The sequence below is a fragment of the Fringilla coelebs genome (assembly GCF_963513975.1).
Source record: "Fringilla coelebs genome assembly, chromosome: 15".
In the NCBI taxonomy this organism is placed as follows: Eukaryota; Metazoa; Chordata; class Aves; order Passeriformes; family Fringillidae; genus Fringilla; species Fringilla coelebs.
In genome coordinates, this window is record NC_140041.1 from 4148167 (window position 1) to 4172743 (window position 24577).

At 55.1% G+C, this 24577-nt stretch overlaps 3 protein-coding genes across 3 annotated transcripts; 2 read left to right on the top strand and 1 right to left on the bottom strand.

Annotated features, from left to right (window-relative positions):
• The first annotated feature begins 95 nt into the window (after nucleotides 1–95).
• Nucleotides 96–8179, top strand: IK (IK cytokine). Its single transcript, XM_084215710.1, has 20 exons — nucleotides 96–186; nucleotides 834–900; nucleotides 1101–1193; nucleotides 1602–1661; nucleotides 2177–2344; nucleotides 2428–2542; nucleotides 2742–2812; nucleotides 2922–2968; nucleotides 3192–3355; nucleotides 3474–3582; nucleotides 3996–4035; nucleotides 4397–4610; nucleotides 4870–4888; nucleotides 5361–5438; nucleotides 5674–5755; nucleotides 6257–6314; nucleotides 6686–6774; nucleotides 7078–7186; nucleotides 7776–7810; nucleotides 7951–8179. The coding sequence occupies exons 1-20, from the start codon at nucleotides 171–173 to the stop codon at nucleotides 7976–7978; spliced, it is 1662 nt and encodes a 553-aa protein (XP_084071836.1). The 5' UTR covers nucleotides 96–170; the 3' UTR covers nucleotides 7979–8179.
• Nucleotides 8180–9163: 984 nt separating this feature from the next.
• WDR55 (WD repeat domain 55) lies at nucleotides 9164–11519 on the top strand. The gene is made up of 8 exons (XM_084215782.1): nucleotides 9164–9185; nucleotides 9254–9405; nucleotides 9508–9608; nucleotides 9675–9762; nucleotides 9906–10085; nucleotides 10190–10289; nucleotides 10387–10556; nucleotides 10864–11519. Exons 1-8 carry the CDS (start codon nucleotides 9165–9167, stop codon nucleotides 11189–11191), a joined length of 1140 nt encoding a protein of 379 aa, XP_084071908.1. The 5' UTR covers nucleotide 9164; the 3' UTR covers nucleotides 11192–11519.
• On the bottom strand, nucleotides 11424–18345 carry DND1 (DND microRNA-mediated repression inhibitor 1; the record flags this gene model as incomplete). Its single annotated transcript, XM_084215578.1, has 6 exons — nucleotides 11424–11521; nucleotides 12914–12961; nucleotides 13856–14242; nucleotides 14789–15250; nucleotides 15781–15898; nucleotides 18268–18345. 6 exons carry the CDS (start codon nucleotides 18343–18345, stop codon nucleotides 11424–11426), a joined length of 1191 nt encoding a protein of 396 aa, XP_084071704.1.
• Nucleotides 18346–24577: the final 6232 nt, after the last annotated feature.

Here is a 24577-nt window from a genome sequence, read left to right on the forward strand (position 1 = left end):
TCGCAGCGCCCGCTGCGGCCCGTCCACCAATGGGAACGCCCGCCGTGATCCCACCCGCCAATGGGAGCGCCCGCCCTGATCGCACCCGCCAATGGGAGCGCCGGCCGCGGGGTGCGCTGGGAGGGTCGCGCAGAGCGGAAGGGTCGCGCAGCGGAGCTGGGAGCGCAGCGATGCCGGACCGCGACAGTGAGCCTGGGGACCGGGGACAGGGACACGGCACACGGGGCATTCCCGGACACCCCCGGGGCCCGCGCGGGGCTGGCGCAGCGCCTGTGCCGGGGCGGGTGGCAGCGGCCCGGTGGGGGGGCGGTGTAGGCCCAGCCTGCGCTGGGGAGCGGGGGGACCCCCGGGATCGCCGGCCCGGTGCGAGGGACAGCTCCGCGGGGGGACGGGCTGCGGCCACAGCCCGCGAGGCCGGGCAGGGACCTCGCGGGACCCTTCGGCAGCCCGGCGGGCAGGAGCTAGGCGGGGGTGCGGCGGGGCTGGGCCTCAGCGCGGGGATTGGCACCGGGGGCATCCAGGGAGTGGGGCCGTGCCGTGTTTCGGGCCCTTGAGAGGATGCAGGGGCAGTCCCGGCGTGCGGGGGACGGGACAGTCCCGGGGCGGGGCGCTCTGGGATATCCCCTAGAAGGTACAGAGTCGCGGGGCTTGGGGCGGTGGGTCTGGCAGTGGCACCGGGACCCCCGTGTCCTGTGCGGGCAGGCGAGGCCGGCCCGGGTGAGTTCGGGCTGGGAGCCAGCTCGGAGCCACAGGCGGACACTGTTCCCTTCGTGGCTCCTGGCAGGGTGTGAAGGTGTGCAAGCAGTGCCTGAGCTCTCTCTCCTGTCCCCCAGATGAGCCGTTCTCCAACCCCCTGGCCCCCGAGGGCCACGATGTGGACGACTCGCACTCCTTCCACCAGTGAGTACAGCCCTGGGGCCCTGGGCTGGGGCTGGGGCAGCACTCAGGGACCCCAGAACAGTTCCCTTGGAAGTCACTGCTGCACTCCAGCCTTCGGGCCCCCACCACGGGTACCTGGTGCCCATCTCGGTCACACAGGACCTGCTCCTCCTCCAGAGCTCTTTGGGAGTGATGGTTGCTGTTCCTTCCCTCCCTTGCAGGTCCAAGCTGACCAATGAAGACTTCAGGAAGCTTCTCATGACCCCGCGGGCTGCGCCAACATCTGCACCACCCTCCAAATCTCGCCACCATGAGTGAGTAGGGCTCTGTTTCACAGGTCCATGGGACAGTCCATGCCCCCTTTCCCTCTGGGGCTCTGAGCCCAGCTGACCCTCTCCCATGCACTCTGCCGGGAAATAGCTACAAGGGGTTTTGCCAGTGAGTGTGGGAAGTGGGGAAGCAGGTGGTTCAGGGCTGCTGTAAAGAAAAGGGTGAGGCTTTGTGGCTGTTAAGACACTTTGTGCAGGAGGCAGATTTGGTTCAGTAAAAATCTGTCTTTTCCCTTCCTCTCTCTGCTGACAGTATAGAATTAGGGGGAAATTAAGGGAGAGAGACTGTTCTGTTCCATCTCTGAGCACCTCAGTGCTCTGCTGTGTCTGAGGGACTGTTGTGTGCACCTGTCACTCTGCAGACTGTACGTGTGTTTTTTCACCCTTTTCCAGGATGCCCCGGGAGTACAATGAGGATGAAGATCCAGCTGCTCGCAGGAGGAAGAAGAAAAGGTAAGTGGGGAAAGAGATGCAGCAGGACTTGTCATTATATGTCGTGTCCTGCCCGTGGAAGCAGTTCTGATCTCTTGTGCTCCCAAAGAGTGCCTTGAGTGTATTATTCCAGAGCTTTGGAGAAGAGCTCAGGCTGAGGAACTGTCACTGCTTGTGGGAACAGCTGTGGGAGGGCAGCAGTAGGATGGGGCTGAAGCTTCACCTCCAGAAGAAGCAGGAGAGGCCCTGTGGGTGTCTGGGAGAGCAGGGCAGTGGTGGGACCCTGCACTGATCCCTGTGTGCTTTGGGACATGTCTGCACAGCAGGACTGCACTGGACTCCTTCCCTTTGGAAGGGAGGACGGGGCTCCTCAGTACAGCAGTTTCCTCCAGGCCTGTTGTGTCCCATGGTGCTGTAGTGCATTTCTAGGAAGGAATTGGGAGCAGAGTGGGTGTGTGTGAGGCCTCAGGGGCTGTTACCTGACCTCAAAGACGTGAGCAGGTCGCTGTTAACCCTGAGCTGTGTCCCACCCGCAGTTACTACGCCAAGCTGCGGCAGCAGGAGATCGAGCGCGAGAGGGAGCTGGCCGAGAAGTACCGGGACCGAGCCAAGGAGAGGAGGGATGGAGTGAACAAGGACTACGAGGAGACAGAGCTGATCAGCACCACTGCCAACTACAGGGCTGTGGGGCCCACGGCCGAGGCGTACGTGGGCTGTGCTGGGGCCTGGGCTGGCCGGGCTGCTCTGGGGGGGCCGGCCCTCACCTGCCTCTGTTCTCATTGCACAGGGATAAATCTGCTGCAGAGAAGAGGAGACAGTTGATCCAGGAGTCCAAGTTCTTGGGTGGTGACATGGAGCACACTCACTTGGTGAAGGGTCTGGACTTTGCGCTGTTGCAGAAGGTGAGTGCAGATATCACAGTGCTGCTCTTGGCCTGACTTCTCCCACAGACACACAGGCTGGGTGTTACTACTTGGTCCTGGCAGCGTGGATTTCCCTTCCTGGGAAGGGTTGCTTCAGGGCTGGGGATCTGATGGGGCTCACAGATGGGCAGCAGTGGCATGGGTTGGGCTGTAATGTATGGATTTACTCTGCATCCAGGTACGGGCTGAGATTGCCAGCAAGGAGAAGGAAGAGGAGGAAATGATGGAGAAGCCCCAGAAAGAAACTAAGTGAGTGGTTGAGCATTTGGCATTCCTGAGTGCAGCTGCTTGCCAGAAAGGAGGATGCAGAGGAGCCATTCGCTTGGCTCTAATAGTTCTGGTTTCTGTTTCTGTTTAGGAAAGATGAAGATCCTGAGAACAAAATTGAATTTAAGACCCGTCTGGGTAAGACCGTGTTGATGTGGCTGTTCCCCACCTTGTCTGTGCTGTGAATGTGGGAGAAATCCTGGAGAGGGAATGTAGGAATGAAAACCATTGGAGGGGGAGATTCCTGAATTTGAGGACTGAAGGAAGTGTGCACTTAGGAGTGATCTCATTGCTGGGAAATAATAAAGATGGTTCACTCTGGGCTTGTCGTCCGCTTTCCCATGCTTTTCCTTTTGCCCAGGCCGCAACATTTACCGCATCCTGTTCAAGAACAAGACCTACGAGCGGAACGAGCTGTTCCTGCCGGGCAGGATGGCCTACGTGGTGGATCTGGATGATGAGTATGCCGACACCGACATCCCCACCACGCTGATCCGCAGCAAGGCTGACTGCCCCACCATGGAGGTACCCAGCTGGCCTGCACCTGCTTCACCTCACTGCTCTGAATTGGCCAGAGCAGGTTGTTCTGGGAGGGGTTCCCTGTCAAGGGAGCGGGATGTTTCCTCATGGATTTCCCTTTCAGGCCCAGACCACGCTGACCACCAACGACATCGTCATCAGCAAGCTCACGCAGATCCTCTCCTATCTCAGGCAAGGCACCCGCAACAAGAAGCTCAAGAAGAAAGATAAAGGTAGGAGGTGAAAGGAACCAAGTAAGAGGATTTTAGTGCTTGGAGCAAATCCCAAGGGAATGGGATGTGTTTTGGTTAGTGGTATTTCTCTGTGCCATGAGACAGTGGGCTTGGAGAACAGTGATTTCCTAAGTGCTGAGTCCTGAAGGCAGGAGCACATTGGACAGGCTGCTGGGAAATTAGAGCTATGAGGGAGGGTACCTCGTGGGGCTCTGCTCTTCCTGATGAGGGCCCAGTTCCTTGGGGAAATTCCCCCTCTTGGGGAGGGGCACAATGGCTTCCTGGGGGGACTGGGTATGATGTGACATCCTCCAGGCTTGCCATTCCTGCAGCTTGGAACCTGGACAGGGATGGGGGGAAGCGCAGGGGGCAGAGTGGATGATGTGCCTCTCACTGCTGTTGTGTCCTTGCAGGGAAGCTGGATGAGAAGAAGCCTCCTGAAGCTGATATGAAGTAAGTGCCTCTTTGCCCTCAGGCTATGGGGTCACAGCTCTGTCCCTTAGGGAATGGCTTTTTGGCCCACCACATTTAGAGAGGGCTGAGTTTGGAGCTGCTGGACCTGCAGTTTGTAGGGTAAAGCTGGACCCAAGCTCTGGTTTGGATTTCAGGCTTGAGGCAGGTAGGTGCAGGCTCACTGTTGCCCTGGACCACAAAACTCAGGTTCTGCAGCAGAAGGGAGCAGAGATGCAGTGATACCTCTGACAGATGTGGAAACCACTTCCATATCTGGTGTCCTTAGCTCCTGGTGACAAGGAGGTGGTTATGGCCTCTCTTCCTGCAGCACATGTAACTCCAGGCTCTTTTGCACTTGTAGCATCTTTGAAGACATTGGGGATTATGTGCCCTCCACTGCCAAGATGCCACGGGACAAGGAACGGGAGAGGTACCGGGAGAGAGAGCGGGAGCGGGACCGGGATCGGGAGCGAGAGCGGGACCGGGAGCGCGAGAGGGACCGGGAGCGGGACCGGGAGCGTGAGGAGGAGAAGAAGAGGCACAGCTACTTTGAGAAGCCCAAGGCTGATGATGAGGTGAGTCTCTGCTCGTGAAGGACTGTCCCACCTGAGATCTCCCACAAAGGGCAGTCCTTCACAAGGACTGTGGGGCTTTGGGTATCTCTGGTTGTGCCCCTGCACGTGCCAGTGCCAGCTCCTGCTGAGCTCTGCCTGTCCCCAGAGCTGGCAGGTTGCTTGTCCTGTCCCTCAGCAAGTGAGGCAGCACTAGTACCAGCCTGCTGGGTTTGTGGTTCAGCTCTGTGTGATTGACACTGTCTCTCCCTCTTCTTTGCAGCCCACAGACATCGACAAAGGTGAGTCAAGTGGTGTGGGTACTTGAGAGGGGTGGGACAAGGGAGAATGGTTTTAAGCTAAAAGAGGAGAAATGTAGATTAGATACTAGGAAGGAATTCTTCTCTGTGAGCATGGGGAGGCCCTGGCAGAGGTTGCCCAGAGAAGCTGTGGCTGCTCCATCCCTGGAAGTGTCAAGGCCAGGTTGGACAGGGCTTGGAGCACCCTGGGCTAGTGGAAGATGTTCCTGCTGTGGCAGGGCGTTGGAACAAGACAGGCTTCAAGATCCCTTCCAACACAAACTGTTGTAAAGATTCCAGGTCTCCTGGGATCAGCCCATCCCGTCACTGCCAAACTGGTTTGCTCCTCCTCTTGTACCTAATGTGAGGCAGCTTATGCTGCCTGTTAACTGTGTCCCAAAGGGATTCTGCCCAGCCCCAGTGCTCTGCAGTGACCTGTTCTGCCCAAATGTAACCTGCTGCTTTCTTACCCCAGGACCCGGCTCAGCCAAGGAGCTCATCAAGTCCATCAATGAGAAGTTTGCTGGAGCTGCTGGCTGGGAGGGAACAGAGGCATATCCTTTACTGTCTGTGCCAGCCTGTGGGCCTGGGCTGCCCTTGCAGGCACAAGCACATCTGGGGGGCTGTCCTGCTTCACCTGGTAGCAGGGAAATGCTTCTCCCACACCAAACAAAAGCTCTGCACCCCCTGGTTTGGTTGTGTTGGGGCAGGAGGGAGTTTTCAGCTGGCTGTGCCCAGCCTGCAGCTGTAAGGCTCAGCTCATGTGGTGCTTTCCTTAACTGCTGCCACTTTGAAGAAGCCAGAAGACAAGAAGCAGCTGGGAGACTTCTTTGGCATGTCCAACAGCTATGCTGAGTGCTATCCTGCCACGTAAGGAGCAGCGGGAAGCTGTGGGGTGGGAGCAGGCTCTGCCAAGGGGCTGCTATTCTCTGGCAGTAAGAACTTGAACATCAGCCCCACTGCTTGTTGGGGAGCTGGCCTGGCCTTGTCTGTGGCAACAGTTGACTGGGAAAACCGTCCCAAGCCCGTGCTTCAGGCTCTTCATAGCTGCTCTCTGCTGTAGGTGGCTGCCTGGAGCCTGCTGCTCCTCAGAGCCAGGGGGAGGCTGCATTCCCAGTTAATCCATGTGCTTGTGAAGCTCTGGCCTCCCTCAGTGGGATGGGAACATCTTTCATCCTGGAAGCATTTCCAAGCTTGGATGCCCAGTGGTACAGGGCACCTGCAGGGCTTACAGCTGAGGCCACTTCCCTCTGGCCCAGGAACTGACTGTGTTTGGTCCTAGGCCATGAGACATGACTCCCACCAGCTCCAAGGTCCTGATCCATCTCATGGACCCACTCTGAACCCTTTCCTTGCTTTTTTTCTCCCCAGAATGGATGATATGGCTGTGGACAGCGATGAGGAGGTGGACTACAGCAAAATGGATCAGGTATGTTGGCAGCAGCCTTGAGGAGCAGCCAGCAAAGTAGGCACCAGTGCCAGCTGAGAGGATCCCATGGGGAAAAAGCAGCACTGGAGCCGGGTGCTGAGTGAGCTTTGGGGTTTGCTGATCTGCTCCCTGTGGTGTCACGGAGCACACAGGTGTCACTGGCACTTGACCCAGAGATGTTGACAGGCATGCTACTCTGTCCTGACTTCCTCTTCCACAAAATCTGTCTGGAACTTCTTGGAGAGGGGATCTGGAACCAAGGCCATTGATCTGGGGCTGGTGGGAGATGGAGCCTCGTGGCTGGGTGTGCAGGGCTGTGAGAAGCCCTCCCAGCAACTGAGGAGCTGCTCTGAGTCGTTCTCTCCCTGCAGGGTAACAAGAAGGGGCCTCTGGGCCGCTGGGACTTTGACACGCAGGAGGAGTACAGCGAGTACATGAACAACAAAGAGGCTCTGCCCAAGTGAGTGCAGCCCTCAGGAAGGGCCAAGCGAGGGTTCTGGGTGGGATGGCTATGCTGGCCAAGCCTGCGTGCTGGGACAGCTTAAAGCAAGCTGGGGGCTCCCTTGTGAGAACCTGAGGAGGAGCTGTGGGTCTTGGGCCTGGTGGTTTGCTTTTGTTCTTAGTGTCACTCTTGAGGACTCTGGCCCAGCTGCTGCTTTTGGGGGCTCAGGCCAGCTCTGGAGCATGTGCTCGTGGCTGGGGAGACATGTGGCAGGCTGTGGATCCCCTGTGAGTGCTGAGCCACGTCTTGCTCCTTCTCCAGGGCAGCCTTCCAGTACGGCATCAAGATGTCTGAGGGGCGCAAGACGCGCCGCTTCAAGGAGACCAACGACAAGGCGGAGCTGGACCGCCAGTGGAAGAAGATCAGCGCGGTGAGTGCCCGGCTGGGCTGGGGCTGCTGTGCCAGGAGCTGCCACCCAGCCCTGTCCTCGCTGTCCTGGCATGGCCAGTGGGTGTGTGAGCACCAGGGCTGGCTCTCTACCAGCTGCATTTGCTCCTTGCCAAGAGCATCAGCCAAATACTTGGGGCTTCAGTATTGCAGAGGTGGATGGAGCTCTGTTTGGAACCCTTGTCGTGGGAGCAGCCCCAGACTGGGGCTTTTGGCTCTGGGCTGTGCAGCAGATGAATGTGTCCAAAACCATTAGTTTGGAGCCATCCAAAGGGGATTGTAGGGGACAGGACATGTTTAGTGGCTCCCTGTTTGCCAGCTGGCAGAGCTGGGGGTTGTCCTGCCAGGGTGAGCAGTGTTGGATGGGCTGGGGAAGGTGAGAACAAATGATCTGTAGTGGCCAGAAAGGAGCAAAGGGTGAACAGGCCAAGCTTCTCCAGCTGTAGCTCACCTCAGCTCGCTCTGGCCTGGCTGCACCTCTCCCCAGGTGTATCTGGCACCCTCCAGCCCCTCTTCTAGCTGTGAGCAGCCAGATGCCCTGAGGGTAACAGGACTTTGTGCTTTCTCTGCAGATCATTGAGAAAAGGAAGAAGTTGGAGGCTGATGGGTAAGTGCAGTGGTCCCTGCTGGGCTCCTCCCACCATCTGTGGTGTGAAAGTGTGGATGTCAGTGCTGAGCTCTGGATGGGAGGGGTGCAGCTGCCTGCCCTGCATCCTCACCACTCTCCTGCCCCTCTCTGTCTTGCAGGGTTGAGGTGAAACGTCCCAAGTACTGATTTCTCCTGAGTTTCTTCCTCCCTCTCCTGGAATCCTGGCCTGCTGGGAGCTGCCTTCCTGGAGCCTGCTGGTGTGCTGTCCTTGCTTCACACACCATCCACTCTCTGCTCAGGGCTGGGGGCTCTTCCCTCCCTCTGTTCTTTGCTGTAGAGCCTGTGCTGTGTAAATGTTGTAGTCTTAATAAAACCTCATTAAATTTGTGCGTGAGCATCTGTGTGTGCAGAGAGGAGGGCCCTGGGCACATTCTGCCCTCCTTTGGAGCAGCAGGGGTGCTAGGACTCTTCTTCTACTTACCAGGCACGGTTGGGGCTGACAGGGTAAACCGTTGCTCAGTGTATTTATTGTGAGAGCCTTCTGGGCTACGGGCAGCATCCCTACCAAAATTAACAAATTTGAGGGCAGTAATCCTGCTTGAGCATTATGTGCCTCAGGATGGGAGGAAGAAATGGGAGCCTGAGCTTGGGTACAGCAAGAGCAATGACCTGAAGCAGAGGAGGTGCAAGCTGCTCTAAGTGCTAGCAAAGGGTATGATGGGGCTAGCACCAGGCAAAGCTCATTCCCTCAGGGCAGGGCCAGCAGGGAGCTGGGATGGCCCCTCAGGCAGGGGTGCTGCTGGTGGTCCCTGGCAGGGCTGGGGTCTTTAGGGGGGGGCCTACAGCCCACAGACCTTACAAGGGGCCATAGTGGCACCTGGTCCCTGGCCACCCCCTCCCTTGGGATCAGAAAGAGGAGATGATGGTGTGAATTAGGAAGCCTGTGGAGCTCCCAATGGTGAAGCGCTGAAGAACAGGAACACATGAGGCGGGCAGGGAGCGACCTGGTGAAATGGGGTCTGGGGGCGCCGGTAGGCTAGCGCCCGGAGGCGCTGGAGCCCTGGAGTCCTGTGGCGCTGAGCCCCGAGGTGCTGGAGCCCGGAGGTGCTGGAGCCCTAGAGCCCCAGTGGCACTGGAGCCCCGTGGCACTGGAGCCCTGGAGCCCGAAGGCCTGGAGTCCCGTGGAGCCGGAGCCCCGTGGCGCTGGAGCCCCGTGGCGCTGAGCCCCGAGGCGCTGGAAGCCCGTGGCGCTGGAGCTCCGCAGCCGGGCCGGTCCCGCAGCGCTAGAGAGGCGCGGGCGGGCGGTGCCATGTAAAAAGCGGGGCGTGGTATATGTAAATAATGGCGTGGCCATGTAAATCAGCAGGGAGCTATGGCGGCCGCCATGGAGGAGGTGAGCACGCGTGCGGTTGCGGGAACCGGGAGCCCCCGGCCCCGGTCCCACGGCCCCGCTGTCCCCAGGAGCCCCAGGAGTCCCCGGAGCCGGCGGAGCGGGAGCCGCGGGTGCGGGACACCCCCGAGGACATTTGTCTGGAGGCCACGGCCAACGCCATCGCGCTGCACCCGGCGCGGCCGCTGCTGGCCGCGGGGGACGTGGACGGCGATGTGTACCTGTGAGTGGGGCCGGGGCTGGGGAGGGGACCCGCCTCTGGGACACACTGGGCGGGACTCCCCGGCCGCCCGCGGGTCCCGGCGAGCGCTCCCGCTGCCGACAGGTACTCGTACTCCTGCACCGAGGGGGAGAACCGGCAGCTCTGGTCCTCGGGACATCACCTCAAGTCGTGCCGGGACGTGGCGTTCTCCCAGGACGGGCAGAGTGAGTGCGGGGAACGTGGGGCGGCACCGGGGACGCCGGGCGGGGGGCACTAACGCGGCTCTCCAGAGCTTTTCACTGTTTCCAAGGATAAGTCCATCCACATCCTGACAGCGGAGGAGGGACGGCTAGAAACGCGCTTCCCCAAGGCCCACGAGTAAGTCCGTGCGGGCGGCTCATTCTGGGCACAATGGCTGGGGCATTCCTTCCCTCCCGCGGCACGGCCACGCAGCCCTGGGCCGTAGGGAGAGCCCGCAGCCCAGCTCCGGGAGCCCTGACCGTGGGCCGGGCTGTCTGCAGAGCAGCTCTCAACTGCGTGCTGCCCATCGACAACCACATCTTTGCCACGGGTGACGACGGCGGGGCAGTGAAGGTGTGGGACCTGCGCAAGGGCTGTGCCATCCTGGAGGCACGGCAGCAGGAGGAGTACATCAGCGCCATGGCTGTGGATGGCAACGGGAAGATCCTACTGACAGCCTGGTACTGGAGGGGCGTCGTGGGATCGGGCTCCCCTTGTCCATTCACGGCTGGAGTGCCCTGTGCCACGTCCCGCGCTCACAGCGTGTCCCTTCCACGTCCCACAGTGGTGATGGCACCCTGGGCGTCTACAACGTGAAGAGACGGCGCTTTGAGCTGCTCTCGGAGCCACAGAACGGCGACCTGACCTCTGTGGTGCTGATGAAGGTTGGCACCGCTCCCCAGCGTGGAGCAGGATCCCACAGCCCCCTGTCCTCGCTGTTTTTTGTTCTGCCTCTGCCTCACTGCCCTCCCTCATGCCTAGAGGGGGAGGAAGGTGGCGTGTGGCTCCAGCGAAGGCACCATCTACCTCTTCAACTGGGACGGCTTCGGGGCTGCCAGCGACCGCTTTGCGCTTAGGGCAGAGACCATTGACTGCATGGTGCCTATCACGGACAGCATCGTGTGCGTGGGGTCCCTGGACGGAGTCATCAGGTCAGAGCCGTGCTGGGAGCTGTGGGATGGGGACTGGAGAGCGATGGAAGGGCATGGGATCTGGAGGGATTGTGGGGGGTGAGATGGGATAGGGAGGGGAGAAGAGTGGGCTGGAGAAGGATGGGGAGGGGGTGACAGGGAATTGTGGAAGATGGGATGGGGAGGCCTTTGAGGGGGAGGTGTGGGATGGGCTGGGGTGGAACGAGGAGGGTGTGGGACGGGATCAGCCTTGCCCAGTTCACAGGACAGGAGGGCAGGCAGTGTCCCCGGGCGCTGCAGGGCCCTCAGTGCCCCGTGCCGTGCCCAGGGCGGTGAACGTGCTGCCGAACCGCGTGTTGGGCTGCGTGGGGCAGCATCTGGGCGAGCCCATCGAGCAGCTGGCCGTGGCTGCGGACGGGAAGCTCCTGGCCAGCAGCGGCCACGACCAGAAGGTGAAGTTCTGGGACGTGTCGGCGCTCGGCTCCATGGTGGTCGATGATTACCGCCGGAAGAAGAAGAAAGGCGGGCCGCTGCGCGCCCTCAGCAGCAAGGCGCTGGGCAGCGGGGAGGATTTCTTCGCCGACCTGCGGGACGAGGCCGAGCCGGAGGCGGCGGCGGGCGGTGACAGCGGCGACAGCGACAGCGACAGCGAGTGAGAGGCCGCGCGGGGCCGGGGGCGCCGCCCCCTCAGCGCTGCCGCCCCGCCCGGCGCGGGGGCGGGGCTCTGCCCGTCCTTCCCACGGGGCGCGGCCAATCAGAGCCGAGCCGCTGAGAGTGCCCGCCTACAAGGCGTGACCTCACCGCAATGTTACCACTGCCAGTAGGCTGGACACTGGCGTTCTGATTGGCTCCTAGGGCTGCCACTCAAGCTGGGCTGTAGGCGCGCTCTTAAAGGGGCAGCGCGTGTGGAGCCCCGCGGGAGGAGCCGGGGGTGGCCCCGGGCTGCGGGCACAGGCTGGGGAGGCTGAGGGTCCGGCCGGAGGGGCCTGGAGCGGGGGAGGCCTTTAGGGCTGGGGGCACATGGCTGGGGCGAGAGGGACTGGGAACAGCCCCTGACTGGGCTCCGTGAGGGACGGGGAGGGGCTCTGAGGGGGGGAACACGGCTGGGGGGCTCTGAGCTATGGGGGGACATGGCTGGGGGGCCCTGTGGGTGAGGGGGGGACTCTGAGCTATGGGGGGACATGGCTAGGGGCTCTGAGCTATGGGGGGACATGGCTGGGGGGCTCTGTGGATGAGGGGGGGACTCTGAGCTATGGGGGGACATGGCTGGGGGGCTCTGCTGAATGAGAGGGCTGCTCTGACCTAAGGGGGAACATGGCTGGGGGGCTCTGGTGGGGGATGCAGTGCTGGGATGGGAGGGAGTAATGCTGGGGTTTGCTGGTGAATTTGGGGTTTTTTGGGGTTTTTTTGGGATGGGGGGGAGGCAGGGCATTTCTCAGGAGGGGTGAGGGGGTGACATGGGGTCTGAGGGTCTGGCCAGGGCAGACAGGTTCATCACTTTCCTGCTGTGCTGTCCCAGCAGGTCAATTACCCTTTGTTAATTAATTAATTAAGACTTTAGCTCTGTTAGAAATAAACTCAGTGCCTTTCACTTCCCAGTGCCTTGTGCTGATGGTTCATCCTCATGAGGCAAGGACTCCTGGTATGCCCCAGGAGGGACATACAGACTTCCAGGGAGTGGAAGAAAGAACCTAAAGAGTGCACCCCAAAGCTCTTGGAGGATCCCAGGGATCTCCAAAAGAAGAGGGATGGGACTTGGGTTGGTCAGAGTGCCATGAGCAGGGAGGGGGAGAGGGGCAGGGATCCTTCCCGGGTTGGGTCCCTCCCTGGGGATGGGCAGAGTGGGCAGCAGGGCCTGGAACAGTGTCAGCCATGGCCTGCACCTGCTGGGGAATGGGGAGGATCTGGTGCAGTTCCAGCATTTCTGCTTCCGGCTGTGGCTCCCCAGCACTGCCTGGGATCCCTCGGAGCACCAGCTGCAGCCCCCAGGTGCTGCTGGCCCAGGGGTTCATTCCTGGAGCTGGGGGTGGGCAATCTATGGAACTGAGATACCTGGAGTCCCTGGAGAGCACAAAGGGGTGTCCTGGTTTGAAAGACAGGTGTCTGCTAAGGAAGGCAGGAGCCTCCCTTGGAATGGTTATTGCTCCTTAGCAACAAAAACAGGGGAAAATTCCCTAAGACAGAGAAAAAGAAAAGGAAAAACCTCCAAGAAGGTGCTACCAGATATCCCAGAGGACCACCAAAAGACATGGGAGGACATCAGGAGGCACTTGGAGGAGCCTGAGGGGTATCAAAAGCTGATGAGAAAGAGCCCAGTGAGCAGAAAACAACAAAGATCAAGGTGTCAGGGAATGCTGCTTCCTACACAATGGGCTCACCAGGCTCTAAAGGCTCCAGGTCCCACCCTGTCCCTTGCTCTGCCTTTCCTGGTGTGTGGGGAGAGCACTGAGATGCACTGGACAGGCAGGGAGCTGAGGATGCAGGAGGAAAAGATGACCCAGGTGGTGCTCTCCAGAACTCTTTAATCCCAAAAGAACAACACGTGGACCTGCCACTCTTGAGGAATCATTCATGGACAGCTGCCAACTCCACAGCTGCTTCCTCACTATGCAAACAGGTGTCAGGCACTCCTCTCCCCACACAGCAGCTCCACCAGCCCACAGAAGGTCTGTGACCACTGGGACACCCCCTGTGCGTGGCCTTGTCCTCCCCTGAGGCTGCTCCTCAGGAGCCAGGAATGCCAGTGGAGGAATTCCCTCCACACTGGCATCCAGTGCTGGCAGCCTCTCCAAGAGCTGCTGCTGCTTCTCCAGGATCTGCCCTCCAATGCAACACAAACCAGCTTAACAGAACCAAACTTGGCAACAGGAAAACCAACAACCCAAAACTAGAACCAACTCAAGGGCTGCCTGGGGACAGGGTGGCTGCTGTGGACCAGGACAGCAGCCTGTATCCTCCAGATCCAGCTCTCAAAACTGATGTAAACAACTCCAAGGAAAGCTGGAACAGGGCTGGGAGCCCAGCAGGGCTCAGGCTCAGGCTCAGTCACGGCTGTGGCAGAGCAGCTCCTACTTCAGCTGGCACCCTGCAGTGGAGAGGGAAGAGTCAGGCTGTGCCCTCAGCCCTAACCCCCTTCTCATGCATCCTGTGCTTCCAATCAGAAATCCTCAGCTCAGAGCTGACAGTGCTTCAGCCCTGCCAGCCAGCCTGGGTCCCTCCCTGCCCCATCCCACCCTGCCCAGAAGTGCCACAGCTCCACCCTCCCAGGGGACCCTCCAAGACTTTGGGAGAGGCAGGGAGCTAGCTGTGCAAGGACTCACCCAACACCCGGAGAACATGCAGGGCTGCCACCCCCTTGGCCTTCTCGTGCTTGCTCTGGCCCTGCCTGTCTGGTGAGATCCACATGAAGCCACTGATGGGCACGTGGGACCCCGGGATGGCCACCTGGTACCAGAACCGCTGCCACCCATTGGGGTTCACCTGGACACATTTGGTCATGAACAGGGGTGTCCTCAGGTGATGCTTCCAGCACAGCGTGTTCAGGCAGTCCAGCACGTTCTGCAGCGACAGAGGCAGGGGCACTGCTGGGCTCTCACCTCCCTGCACCCAGCTGGATGATGGCTCCTCCTCACACAGCTGCAGCTTCTGCTTCAGTTGGGGGTCCAGCCATTCCACCCTCATCTTTGCATCCCCGAGCCTCAGGTTCCCTAGGAGACAGGAGATACTCACTTACCCTCCAGCACCATCCCATCCCATCCATCTCCATGCTTTTAGGGGCAGCTTGATTTTAGGGCCAAGGTGAACAACTATCAAAGCCAAATGCTCCTCAGCTGGGGCAGGAATGGGTACAAACCAGGAGTCTGGAGGTTCTGGTTGGGTGTCTGGGAAGTGTGTCCCATCAGGGCATTGCAGTCATGGGACAGAGCTCAGAGGGACTGAGCAGCTCCATCAGGAGTGTTTAAGGGACACTGAGGGGTTGGGCAGCTCCCCTGGAAAGGTTTAATGACTTGGTTATTGTTCTGGGTGCCCTGAACTGGTGATGCTCCTGCTCTGAGCAGGCAGCTTCCTGGAGACCTCCAGCAGCCTCTCCACCCCACCACCAGTAGGACTGCTGGAAATCAACTGCACCATGGGCAGCTGGCATCCCACAGGACATGGGGAGAGAGCAGGGGTGTCTCAAGGCTGAAGTCACCTTGCAGCCAAGTCTGGAGGTGGGAAGCCCAGCCCAAGCAGCATCCCTCAGCACCACTAACCTTCCATCAGGGCTTTCTTGGCCAGGGCAGCAGCCTCGTGCGACCTGTACTTCAGCACGGCGAGCTTGGCCGGTTTCTGGGAGGGGCTGGCGTGCAAGGTGACGCTACAGATGCCCTCGGTGACCCTCAGCAGCGTGGCCTCCAGCTCCTGCTGGCTCACCGAGGCGCCCAGGCCGCTGACGAGGAGCTCGCGCTTCTGCGTGCTCCAGCAGACGACGATGGCGCAGCCCCGGCGCAGCTGGAAGCGGTGGAAGGCGGCGATGGCGCTGCGGGCGTCCTGCCGGGAGGCGTACCTGGCGTAGGCGAAGCCGCGGTTCAGCCCGCTGAAGGTCATCATGAGGCGGAACTCGTAGAGCCTCCCCGCGCTGCCGAACAGCGGGATCAGCGTGTTCTCGTAGATGTCCTGCGGCAGCCTGGCGATGTACACCTCGGTGCCGGCCGGCGGCGGGCCGCCCACCCAGCCTGCGGGGACATGGGGACCACAGCTGTTAAAAACAGGGCCACGCTCCCGGTGCTAAAGTGATTTCAGCATTTATTACAATAAAAGCAAGGCCTAAAGCATGGGCGCCTGCGTGCCGAGCAGGAGCGTTCCCTCGAGGATGCTGCAGTGCCGGCACTGGGGCTGCTCAGCAGCGATGGCCCCGATGTTCCAGGGGGAGCAGCACCCTCCTTCCCACTGAGGCCACCCACCTCCCCGAGTCAGTTGGCCCTTTTGATCCTGTTTTTTGTCCCCCTGGATTGGTTTCTGTATGGTTTAAGACGCTTGATTGGCCCATTACAGTTCTGTCCAGGCTGGCTCGGTTCACTGGGAGGCTGGTGCACTTTGCTTAGGTGTAATGCTGAGTACCATATTTCTTAAAACTACCCTTTTAACCCCTTTTACAATAACCAAACTATAGTACATGCTTAACAATTATCAACTATTTTACAACGGTTTCTAACCTATTTTTGTCAAGGGTTTGTCCCCTCCCAGGGCCCCACTCCTGACGTACCTGGGGGGGGCCCCCCGTAGCGCCTCTGCCCGTTGATTTGCACCAGCTCGATGCCCATCTCCTTCTCCCAGGCGAGCAGGGCCATCTTACTGGCCTCGTTGATTCCGTTGGTCCACGTCTGAAGGAGGAGATTGTGTGAGCAAAGAGCTTTCAGCATCCCAGCTGGGAGCATCCCATCCTCTAGAGGGAACTGCAATATCCACTGCTGGCAGCACGTGGAGGGGCAAACGAACCCCTCTGCTCTCAGGGACTCTGAGCAGCCTCTCACCACTCCCATCCCAAGGACAGTCCAAGCCTGCTCCATGTGACACAAAGTCCACCAACTGTTAGATCCCAAAGCCAACAACAGTTTTCTACAGCCCTGCAAAGCCAAAACACAGACAGCAGCTGCCTGGTGCTGCAAGAGGGAGCTGGAGCACAGAGCCAATGTGACCCACTGCATCATGACAGCTTTAAAGGGAAAGACAGTGGGTTACATTGAATACTGGGAAGGAAATCATCCCTGTGAAGGTGGTGAGGCACTGGCAGAGGTTGCCCAGAGAAGCTGTGGCTGCCCCATCCCTGGAAGTGTTCAAGGCCCGGTTGGAAGGGGCTTGGAGCAACCTGGGCTAGTGGAAGGCTGCCTGCCAGTACAGAAGAGGTAATATTAAAGAGAAACAAGAACTGACCACTGAACTGGAAAGTAGGAAAGTAGCTGAGTTATTATTACTGTCCTTGAAAATAGAACAGCTGCAGAGACAGTTACAGGAGGACAGAAAGGAAAACAAAAGTTGGAGGAAAAAGTTTAGCTAATGCTTATATGGGGTCCAAGTGCTCCTGACATGATGCAGATTACAAAATTAACTGCATTTCCTGAAGATTGGCAAAATCCTTGGCCTTGTTACAAAACGAGATGAAATTAGAAAAGACACAGCCTTTAATGAACAATTGCCCGGGAGTGCTACCAAAATTTTAGAACATGGGGAAATCCCCACCTGTGCAACACTAACTGCATGCATTTCTGGTATCACCACGAAATTCATTCCATCCCACAACTCAGTAATATGGGTGAGATGTGGGATGGGGTAATTTTCATGGTGATACCAAGAATTCTACATGTAATGTCAGACTAACTGACCATTCCCAAGAGCTAGGATTTACAGGTTGTCCATCGAGAAAACAGAGGTAGAAAGAATTATATAATCAAGCATTGTTTTAAAGAATTCAAAAAATGACAGTTGTAGAAACCCCTGACTAAAGTTAGCAAGAAAATATAAAAGCTGTATGATTTCCAACAGGAACAGTACACCCCACGATCCTGTCACAGCAGGATGGGTTTTTTCTGAGCATGGCACATAAATGTAACTTGCTTCAAACTGGCCCTGACCAACGGTACCTTTGATAGGATAGGGATAAAATATTTCTAAAATCATGGAATATTCAGGGGAGTTAGAAAGGAAGGAGAGTGGAAAATGTTAGGCTGAACGCTGACATCTTCACTGCTCGACTGTATTTCAGGAGGCAGAACAGAGATGTTCTGAATTGGAAAAGCGACTTTTATCTCTAGTCTGAGCAGTGAAACAGCTCACATTTTCCATATATGTAGGTACAATGGGCCAAAAAGCAGAATTCAATGGGTTTTCCATAGCCCATATTACCCCAGTCAAATGGAAGCACAGACTGGGCTAATGGCCTATTGAAAAAGAGCCCGAAGCCACACAAGGCTGGGGGAGATACTCAGGGGTAAATAATCACTGTGGCATTTTATGCAAACCCTGAATGAGGTGCTCCACCTTCCATTCAAGGGGAATCTGACAGCTTTACAGCGTTCAGGAACCTGCACAGTCACAGAATGATTCTATGCAGGTGCTTTTATTGAGGAGCTCTGGGTGTCAGGGGTACAGACCCAAATCTGACTCTGCCACGGGTTTGGGATGAACACATTTTATACCCTTATCCTTATATAACTACATATTAATTATTAAACTTATTTTGTTCTATTGTATTACATTGATTTCATCCAAGCATGGATTTTGTAATTTCCATCAAACCCCCCAAACATCGTTTCTCGTGATTCTTGTTACGATTAAACAATAATTATATCCAATTACCAAACAATCATATAATTTATCATAGTCATTAAATGCTTATACAGGTGCAGCCTAACATTTTTACGGTAAAAGTAGCACAGAACAATGTCTGTGACTAACTAAACCTCGAGGCACACTCACTTGGTAATCTTGGATAGCAGTGTCTCAAAAAAGTACAAAACAGAATTAGTGCACCGTGGCTATTATCCCTGTTTTTAATGGGATAATTAACCTGTTCGGGCAAAACCCGACGAGACTTCTATTATTTCACTTTTTCAGAACATGATACTGGAAATGATGCCAGCATGCCTCTATTGAAAATCAAGTTATCCATTGAAGGACTGTTTACTCTCCTCGCAGAAGGAATCAGCAGCAGAATAAAGCAGACTGAGCACATAAATCACCAAACCTGACCCACCGGATGGAAACCTTCACTTTCTCCATCTGCAATGATCACTGTGCTAATGGCTGTAATCATGCTTAAGCCTGAATGCATTTCGATGACCACTGCTAATGAATAATTATTCTCCTAAATTCGTACAATTTGCATTGCTAATTGTACGAATTTAGGAGCTCAGCCTAATAACATGAATTTGGCAGAGGGAAATATAACCGTAATATGTGAAGCACAAATTTCAATCAAAAAGGAGGAAATTTATTTACTCAGCTTCCAATACTGACACAAAATATGAAAGGGAAGTTTTGGTGGAGATATAATGTATCCACAGCTGTAAGTGGGTAATGCATACTGGCACAGCAAAAACGAATTTAAACCTCACAATACACTCCACTACCTCCCAGGCTCCTGGGAAATCTTATCTCCACAAATTCCTAAAACTGGACGCTGTGCCGTCAAATACACCAGCCAAAACAAGTGCTATTAAATCCTTCACGGTCCTCAAAGCAGTGGAATTATCAATGCAGGTTAATATCTCTGCAATTAAACCTGCCATTTCTCTCTAGTCCTGTGCACGGTGGTGGGCAGGGTGGCATGGCAGGATCCCGATCCCTCCAAAACCATCGGGGTAGGAGCTGTCCTGGGGACAGAACTGGGAGCAATAAGTACTGTGGATGCTGGACTCCTAGCAAACAAAATAAACTCAGTAACAAGTGATTTATACTAATTGAAAGATCCGTTCCGACCTTCCTTATCAGCATTAGGAACTGGCCAATGGCCCTCATCAGATACCTCAACGGGAAAGGATGGAGATAAAAGATCACCAGCAAATAGTGATAAATGGTGATAAACAGTGATAAAAGTTCACCAGCTAATAGTGAATGCTACGAGTTGGCGGCACCTCTCCACCTCCAAGGGGTTTCATCTTTCATGACGACTAAAAACCAACTTCGGAGGAGCGTGAGGAATCCCGCCTGGGGAAACACGTGCTCGGAGCGGGATAAACCCCAGCCGCATTCCCTCCCCGGAGCCTCGTGGCCCGGCCCGACGGCTCCCGCGATGGGTCCCAGCTCAGGGAACCGGCCCGAGGGGCTGTGTGGAGAGGCAGGACTGGCTCTGCTCGCACAGCCACAGTGCTAACGGGGCTCCGTTAGCAACCCCGGCCCCGGCTGACCCCGGGGAGGCACCTCCGCGCTGGGGCTGGGACCGGGACCGGGACCGGCCCTGCCTGCGCTCCCAGCCGGGACCGGGGCCAGGACCGGGACCGGCCCTGCCTGCGCTCCCGACCGGGACCGGGACCGGCCCTGCCTGACTCCCAGCCGGGACCGTGACCGTGACCAGCCCTGCCTGACTCCCAGCCGGGGCCGGGGCTCGGTTCCCCGCGGGAAGGGCGCCCGAGCTGAGCCGTGCCCGCAGCGGCGCTCCCCGCAGCCCCGACAGCGCTCACCTTCCCGTCCATCCCGCCGCTCCTGCCCGCGCCTTTCCCGCCGTTCTGGCCGCTCCTGCCGTCCGGCCCGGGGGAGGAAGGGAGGCAGCACCGCCCCCCACACCGCCCCACCCCGGATGGACCCTCGGCGGCACCCGCGGGGGTCTGGCCTTGCTGTGCTTTGCCGTGCTTTGCTTCTCCTTGTGCTTGTCCGCCTGTACGCGAGGGAAGGCAAGGGGTTCTGTTATGAGAGCACCACCAAACTCTCATAACAGAAGCGTCAGGTTGGAAGAGACCTTCAAGACCACCTAGTCCAATCATCAGTGTAATTAAACCTCAGATAAACCTGTCCTGAAAACATATGCCGGGTTTGAACCTATTCGTACTTGCAGAGCTTCGTGCTGCTTTTTCCAATACTTGCTCACAAAGGCAAATTTTGGGGGTGAGAGGAATAGTGGATTTGTCTTTCCAAACAAGCTGTGGGTGTGCTGGTAGATAAAACTAGCGCTGGGAGATAAAAGAAACAATGGGAAGGATTTCACTGATTGATGAATGGAAAAAGATATTTGCTTTTACAAATAAACTTTAGGTTTGCTGATAAATGAAATTAGACATTGAAGGATGAAAGAAACAACGAGGAAGAAAAACCTCTAAATGCTGAAAGAATTAAAAATGAAAAGGGAGGGTTACACATTAGAGGGAAATCTTTGGGATCAGGCGTATCGGAGAGTCTGCACCTCTCAAGGACCTCAGCCAGTGAGGAAAGAGAGAAGGGAAATGCAGCCAGGAAATTGGGATAAAAAGGAGGCTGTGTCCTCCAAAAATTCGAGAGACCCCAGGGGAATGCCCCATGGCCTCTCCCTTATTCGAATAAAGCCAGAAAGGACTCCTCTGTCTCCTTTTTGGACATAAACCTCTGGTGTTTGTGGATTAATTTTCCTAACAGGGCGGTCAGAAACATCTACTGAAAAAAATCCTTCAAACCATGTCTGGTGCCCAGGAGAGTGCATCAGCCTAAATCTCCACTGTGTTATGAAGTGCACCTGTGTGAGATTCTGAGCTGTTCATGGCTCCTGCCTCCGTTTGTGGAGGCACCCCGTGCTCTGCTGTGCCGGCTCCGGGGTGAGGACCAGACCTTCTGGAGCCGTGGTGGTGAAACCCGATCTGCATGAGCCAGAGGGGGTGCACACCCAGCACCGGAGGCTCTGGGATTTGGGCCAGGTTAGGGAGAAGGCCAGACAGACCTTAGTGCTTGTTTTCATGCCAGTGTGCTCCCCTGCCTGCAAGGAAGGGTGAGGGACATTCACCCACTTGGGGCTGAAGGCTCGCATCCCTTCCGGTGGGGCATAACTGGCTTAACGTTGCTGAAGTGAGAGGCAGGGTCACGACTTAAAAGGGCTCACAAACCACCACAGACCCTTCAGACAGTGTAAAATTCCCCTCCCCAGGGGAGGTACCTGCGTGTTCCATCTAAACCTAAATGTGCATTTACCCACTGGCCCTGGTGTTCCTCGGGCTTTCCCCCACCCCTGATGGATCAAGACTGTGGCCATCCCTCCGACCACCAGACATCCAAATTGCAACAATCAGGTCTCTTCAATCAAGTCTGGCTACTGGATCCACAGGTTATGAGCTCTTTCCACTCTTATCCTTCCCTCCACTTTCTTTCTCACACATTTTCTTACCTGTAATTCCTGTGCTTTTATATTATTGCATTACTATAGATAACAACCACAGTGGCCACATCTCTGCTTTCCACTGCTTCTAAACGGCTCCAAGATAGACCCTACATATTTTTATTTACAAACAACACTCATTCAGTGGCATTTCACCTCGGATGCTCCCCAATGGGTCTATTAAGCAGAACTCTGGTTACTCCTGCTGTGGCAGCTCAGCAGCCCCACTGTTCCAGACCCCAAAGAAAAATTCCAACCCTCTGCAGCATTGTCACGTGCCAGGCTATACTCACTTATTCCATAAGGCCCCAAAGCAGCACCATAGGATCTTGCAGGTCCAGATAATGACCAATATCTCACAAAACTGTGGGGAAAGGGGGAAAAATACTATAAACCTTGAAATATAGACATGCACAAAAACTTGCATCAAAGAAATATAAATTGAATACAAAATTGTAATGATTTTTAAAAAGTTTTAAAGTTTTTGTTTTTCTCCTTAAGAAGGAAGAAGTAGCTCATCCAGCCACTCTGCCTTGAGCTGTCCTTTATATTTCTTAAGATAAACTGCTTGGCTATACCACTGAGTTGGTAAAAATCCAAGACCAAGTAGAAAGGGAAGTTAATGAATCATATCCACAAGGCAAAAAATTCCTAGTGATCCAGATTCATAAAAATGATGGAACACAGTGGGCTGCTGAAATAGGCTCTGCTCACCCAAGTACCTGCACATGGAAACTCACTCTAGCAGTGTGGCTATTTGTGCAGTGCTTCTATAAAATGTAACTAGGCTTCTTAGTATTTTGAGTAGAAAAATGACTGATTTTTCCAAAGAATTAGTAACTCATTCCCACCTCTAACGTCAGCCTGCTTTTCCGGGATGCATCTCAGCAAGCCAAGGTGTTGCCACTAGATGGCAAAATGAGACTGAATCTTCTCTCCTACACAATCTCATATTTTACTCGTTGGATGGAGAGGAAAGAGAAAAACATTAATATCTTTTTATCCATTTCAGCCCTCTGCCATTTGTCTGGAAAACAGCAGTTGCAGGTATTCAGTATGTGAATGGGAAGGTGTGTTATGTGATCAAGGTCAGAGCCCTGACAGATCAGGACTGCTCCGATGGACAAGGAGTTTTGGCCTGTGCTAGCCCTCCTTCATCATGAGCCAGGGGATAAAAATAATTGTCTTGCATCCACTTATAGTACAATACATGTGTGCAGTTTAAAATATATGCAAAATGCAAAAAATACCTCTTATTCATGTTATCTTGAACATAACAATGAAAAGTTGAACAGCATGGGGTGTTCAACAATTCGACTCCTTGGAAACTCTAAGCCAGTCATAGAGAGGAACATAAAGATTGAAAACAAAACTAACATTAAAACCAAAACTATACCCAAGATGATGTTGGCTAGCAGCAGCTTTTTTTCTCCGAGTCACCTGTGTATTTTCTGGTCTGTGAAATTCACTCTTGAAAACTTTCAGGACTGACAAAATCTTTTCCTGAGAAGATCTGAAATGAGTATATGTTAGTGGAAAAGCTGTAGAAACTTTTTTATTTTTCACAGCATTGCAAAATCACAAGTGCTTTTCTTACTGGTCAGCAAGCTATTGAAATATTTAGAGAATTGGAAATCTCTTAGGATCAGAATCCAGTTCTGAGTTTGTATATGGACAGAAACATTGCAACTGCAACAATGACCAAAATCCCACCTTGGCAACCAGTTTACAGTATAAATTCTGCAAGTTTCTATAGAATTGAAGCTACAAAGTAGCTTTGTTTAGAAAACAACTGCCTGACTGAATAAAAGGAGATCACTTAGAAACAATATCAGAACCAATAAGCTGCTTATGGTTGTCTATAGTTCATTTGATTAAAATAGCAAAATAGGCTGAATTAAAATAATCATCATATCTTTAGCTGTCAGAATAGTTGGATGTACTTGAAATGCTTCTGTTTAAAAAACTTAAATGAAACAAAAATCATAACTTTTGTTCCGGCATGATTGCTGAAAGAGAACAATTTTGAGTTTTTAAAATAAACCTGTACCAAAAAAAACCCCAAAAAAACCCGAACCAAACCCAACAAAAAACTCTACCAAAACTCAAAAGAAGGCAAAGCAAATGGAAAGGATGTTATGGAAGCACGGAATGAGAATTCCTCGGGCATTCACCTCCACCCAGGGACAGCAGCTGGCACAGACTGGTTTCCAGTGGGGCTGGGAGGTTCCCCAGCACAGCCCGATCCTGCAGTGGGGACAGGAGGGAGCCAGAGCAGGAGCTGTTCCGGCAAAAGGGAGCTGGGCTGGTGCAAAAAAGCCTCGGGGGCAACTGGAGCCTTGCAGAGCCGAGGTGCTGGCAGCTCTCCCCGGGCTGGCCTGGAGCTGGGGGAGGGAATCTGCTTTAGACAGCACAGCTGGAGAGGGTTTGAGCAGTCAGCCCAGACTAAAGGGTGCTGTGGTGTTGGGAGGGTCCCCAGGACGAGGTGGTGAGAGAGGAGAATTGACTCCAAGTTCTCAGAAGGCTGATTGATTATGTTATGTTATGTTTATGTTTATGTTATGTTATCATGTCATGATATATTAAAACTATACTAAAGAAAGAGAAGGGATACATCAGAAGGCTAAACAAGAATGAAGAATAAAAACCCATGACAGAGAGTCTGACACAGCTGGCTGTGATTGGCCATTAATTAAAAACAGGTCACATGCTGGGTAAACAATTCTCCAAATCACATTCCAGAGGAGCAAAACATGGAGAAGCTGAGGCTTCTCATCTTCCCAGGAGAAGAAATCCTGGCAAAGGGATTTTTCACAAAATATCATGGGAACAAAAGGGTGTGCTTTTAATGTGCTTCATCTTTACCTTAAGCTCCAATGTCTCCACCAAACTGGTGAGCTCAGGCACAGCCCCAGTGTGCTCACTGGCAGAGCTCTGTACCTGAAGGCACTGTTAGTTCAGAAGGGTCATGCCCAAACCAGAACATTTCCAGGTGTCCTTTTGGTCCCTTCTGTGTCACAGGACAGCTGACCCTGTGAACTGAGCTGCACTGAGCAGCCCAAGTACCGCAGGAGAGTTCTTCAGTCCCCAATTCCTCCTTCTCAAGCTTGCAGCAGCTTTTCTGGTTAGCAGAGCCTTTCACAGCTCATGAGAACAACTGACTGCCAGTTGTCACAAAGTTTATCTCCTTTTTTTCCTTCTCTCGTCTCCAACTTCCCTTTCTCAGGCT